General features: G+C 42.6%; 1 protein-coding gene across 1 annotated transcript; it reads left to right on the top strand.

The window, feature by feature from the left end:
* Nucleotides 1–337: 337 nt before the first annotated feature.
* Nucleotides 338–2,465, top strand: PAP16 (purple acid phosphatase 16). The gene is made up of 5 exons (XM_087396412.1): nt 338–624; nt 882–1,070; nt 1,333–1,609; nt 1,704–1,878; nt 1,967–2,465. Exons 1-5 carry the CDS (start codon nt 420–422, stop codon nt 2,174–2,176), a joined length of 1,056 nt encoding a protein of 351 aa, XP_087252538.1. The 5' UTR covers nt 338–419; the 3' UTR covers nt 2,177–2,465.
* Nucleotides 2,466–3,428: the final 963 nt, after the last annotated feature.

The raw sequence follows: 3,428 nt of genomic DNA, 5'->3' as shown, positions 1-3,428 counted from the left end.
AAAATGTCATTGGTTTGTGAAAAAACAAAACGAAGAGACCACGAAGCCCTACTTTGTTAAGGACTGTTAGTATCATGAACAGAATAGAGAGAAAACATCATAGTTGCATCGGGCAACGCCACTCAATGCAAGAATCTCCATTGGCCCTTCACATAACCATATACAATAGGCGGCCATGCTAGAGAACAATAGAGAATGTGAAGAGCATGAGGCTGGAGAAGATGAAGGGGAGGAAGCTACTAACACACTAAGAGACAAAACATATAAAACCTAAACTAACACTAGCCCTTAAGTGAGCATTGCTTGCAGCTAATTGGCTAGTGGATTTTCTATTTGGCTAGTTGATTTCAGACTGGCGAGAAAACCGAAGCGAAAACCATAAGTGTGGCACTAGAGGGCAGAAGAACCATGAGCTCCTCATGGCTTTCCTCCCACTCCTCCACATCTTTCTCTTCTTCTGCTGCCACAAATCGCTTCTAGCCCTGCAATTCCACTCCCCGACTTTCAAAGTCGCCTTGTTTGCCGATCTACACTTCGGAGAAGCTGAGGCACAGGACTGGGGTCCCGCCCAAGACCGCAATTCCAACCGTGTTATGTCTTATGTTCTTGACGTCGAGAATCCAGGTAAGATCATTCCTGAAATCGAGTAACCTCCGTGGCTTTGATAGCTAAGTGTGGAACTCTGTTAATTGGAGGAATTAGAAGAATGCCGTCAGCGGGGAGGAGGAGAGATTTGTTTTCTGTAGCCCCTTAAAGAGCTCCAACTTTGATCTCATTGAGGCCGTCATCGAGAAATCTGTTAGGATCGGCGTGTTGAATGTCCACACTTTTTTTCTCTGAATTGTCAGCTCGTAACAGTGGACTATTTCTTGGATCTCCAGATTTGGTTGTCTTTCTCGGAGATGTCTTGACTGCAAACAACATGCCTATCCCAAACGCCACGAAGTACTGGGATGAAGCTCTTTCTCCAACGGTAAAGAGGAACATTCCGTGGGCCTCAATTTTTGGGAATCACGATGACATGCCTTTCGAGTGGCCAATGGAATGGTTTGGCAAGGATGGCATTCCAGGTACCACAGACGTGTTTTTTGAAGATTTCGCTGAGAATTCACACCTTACTTCCGAGCTATTACAATTAGGAGAACTCTTTTAGTTATTTGTCTGACGAGTCAAACCAAGAGCTTGTAATCTGTGGACCTGAAGGTGAAAAGTACAAAGAGCATAAGAGTAATGGCTTGTCATAATCCGAAAGCGGATTTCGTTGGACATACCAGGTCCAATTCTCTATCCAGCGTTAATGTGTAAATGATGTTGTGTATATAATTTGGGCAGGGGAAAACGAAATTCACGGATATTTTAGGGGCACAACTCGAGCTGAACTTATGGAGTGGGATATGAGACATGTGCGATCTTTGTCCAAGGATGGGCCTCAGACCCTGTGGCCAAGCATGTCAAACTACGCCATCCAAATTGCATCATCCGACTCAGATTCACCAGCCGTGATTCTATACTTCATGGATTCAGGTGGTGGGTCTTATCCGGAAGTGATTTCGGCCCGTCAAGCCGACTGGTTCTATGCGATTGCAGCTCAGCTAAATCCCGACCAGAGGTGTGAGCTTGCTTTATGTAGACAGGTTGCAACTTGGAATGTGTAAGAAGTTTATTTTCACACTCTGTTGTCTACTCTACTTGCCTTATCCCAGGATCCCAGAGCTAGCCTTTTGGCACATACCTAGCCAGGCGTATGCAAGTGTTGCTCCCGCCGCAGGCTCGCCAATCCAGTCGCCGTGCTTGGGCTCCATCAATATAGAGGCAGTTGCACCCCAAGCAGCTGAGTTTGGCTTTATGGACGTTGTTTCCTCAAGAAGCTCCATGAGGGTAATTCATTCTCTGCAGTATCCTCTCAGCTCTGCACAGCATTTAAATTCGAGACAATCAATTTAGGTCCAATGTTTGAATGACGCAGGCTTCGTTTGTGGGGCATAATCATGGTCTAGACTGGTGCTGCCCATTCAGGGGCATGCAGTTGTGCTTTGCAAGGCACACTGGATATGGAGGTTATGGCACCTGGACAAGAGGCGCTCGGATTTTGGAAATTGTGCAGAGACCATTCGGGGTAAACACGTACATCAGGCTTGAAAATGGTACCGTCTCCAGCTGGCTCCACATCTCTTAGCCACTTCTGTTGGCAAAATCTCCTCTCTCCTAGGCACCGCATGCTCAATGAGCTAAATAAAATAAAGATAAATCGTTGCTAGAAATCAATTGAAGAACATATGGCTTACAATGGGCCCAATGAAGGTTTCTAGATTTGAGCTAACTGGAAATTGAAAGTGAATCCTAGCATTTTATGAAAATTTTAAAGGAAAAAAGAGAATGAGAAAATGTGAGCAATATACGCGACGCAGGGTTCGTTAAGACCCAATCCGCCTTATTAATGTCGAGGGGTGGTGATTCATTATTGATTTCATGATGTCCATATTTCAGAAGCTGAAGTCTAACAAGTACATGAATAAGGTGATACAATACGTGATCCTTGTTGTAGTATTGTCACATGGACTACAATCATATGAATAAAGGCATCACCATCCTTCAAACTTGCATCCATTTTGGAACTCCTTGCTCTCTCGCATCGATAACATGCATTAAAAGAGAGGAATGTTGTAAGAATTCAGATTGAAAACAAGCAATTTTGAATGAACGAGCAATTGAAAATATTTATATGATAATATATAATATATAATTATCATAACACATAGTGTGAGCAGGGAAGCGGTGCGCTTCTTTTCCCAAAGAGTTATAATCCAAGGGAACGAGCCCTTTCTTGGGCATTGAGAAAATATCGATAATATTAATGCCGAGAATAATAGTGTCTAGGATGAGTCTCATGAATGAAAAAGATACTGGCATATTATCTAGATGCATGTCAATAGCCGTAATCGTAGTTGAACGTTGGTAAAATCACTATGAGCAGTGTGCTAGGTGAAATTTAAATTCTTGTCGTCTTTTGACGGTTCCTTGATCTTAGGGACAATATCGCAAAAACTTATCAATATGAGCGAGAGGATCTGTGTGTGTACTTGAGTAACATTCTCAGATCATTCAGTAGATTATGGACATCACAAAAAGACAACTATCGTTAGACGAAGTCCGAAGTAGAGCATGCAATATTCTCACTCTCCCATAGCCATCATTACGTGTCTCTTGAACCTTGAGAACATGGGAGTTTGAACATTGTATTAAGTCGAGCTTTCAAGCTTGTGAGAGCAGAGCATAAGACCATCACAAGACTCTCCATAGCTTCACATGCCAAGGTTATGTTAGGCTGATAATATAATGTAGCTAAAATAATAAAAAACCATTAAAAAATGGTGTTATTAACCTTTACATTACTCGACCTATAGCTTCCGTAATACTAACTATTAAAT

This window comes from Dipteris shenzhenensis, chromosome 25 (assembly GCF_047967505.1).
Source record: "Dipteris shenzhenensis isolate YYH24624 ecotype China chromosome 25, Dip_SZ_1.0, whole genome shotgun sequence".
Classification (NCBI taxonomy): Eukaryota; Viridiplantae; Streptophyta; class Polypodiopsida; order Gleicheniales; family Dipteridaceae; genus Dipteris; species Dipteris shenzhenensis.
This window is presented reverse-complemented; position numbering and strand designations above follow the sequence as displayed.

Excerpts from the sequence above, each read along its gene's own strand:
- PAP16 (XM_087396412.1), top strand. The coding sequence starts at position 420 with ATGGCTTTCCTCCCACTCCTCCACATCTTTCTCTTCTTCTGCTGCCAC. Across the intron at positions 625-881 it reads TCTTGACGTCGAGAATCCAG|ATTTGGTTGTCTTTCTCGGA; the intron begins GTAAGATCATTC and ends TTGGATCTCCAG. Across the intron at positions 1,071-1,332 it reads TGGCAAGGATGGCATTCCAG|GGGAAAACGAAATTCACGGA; the intron begins GTACCACAGACG and ends TAATTTGGGCAG.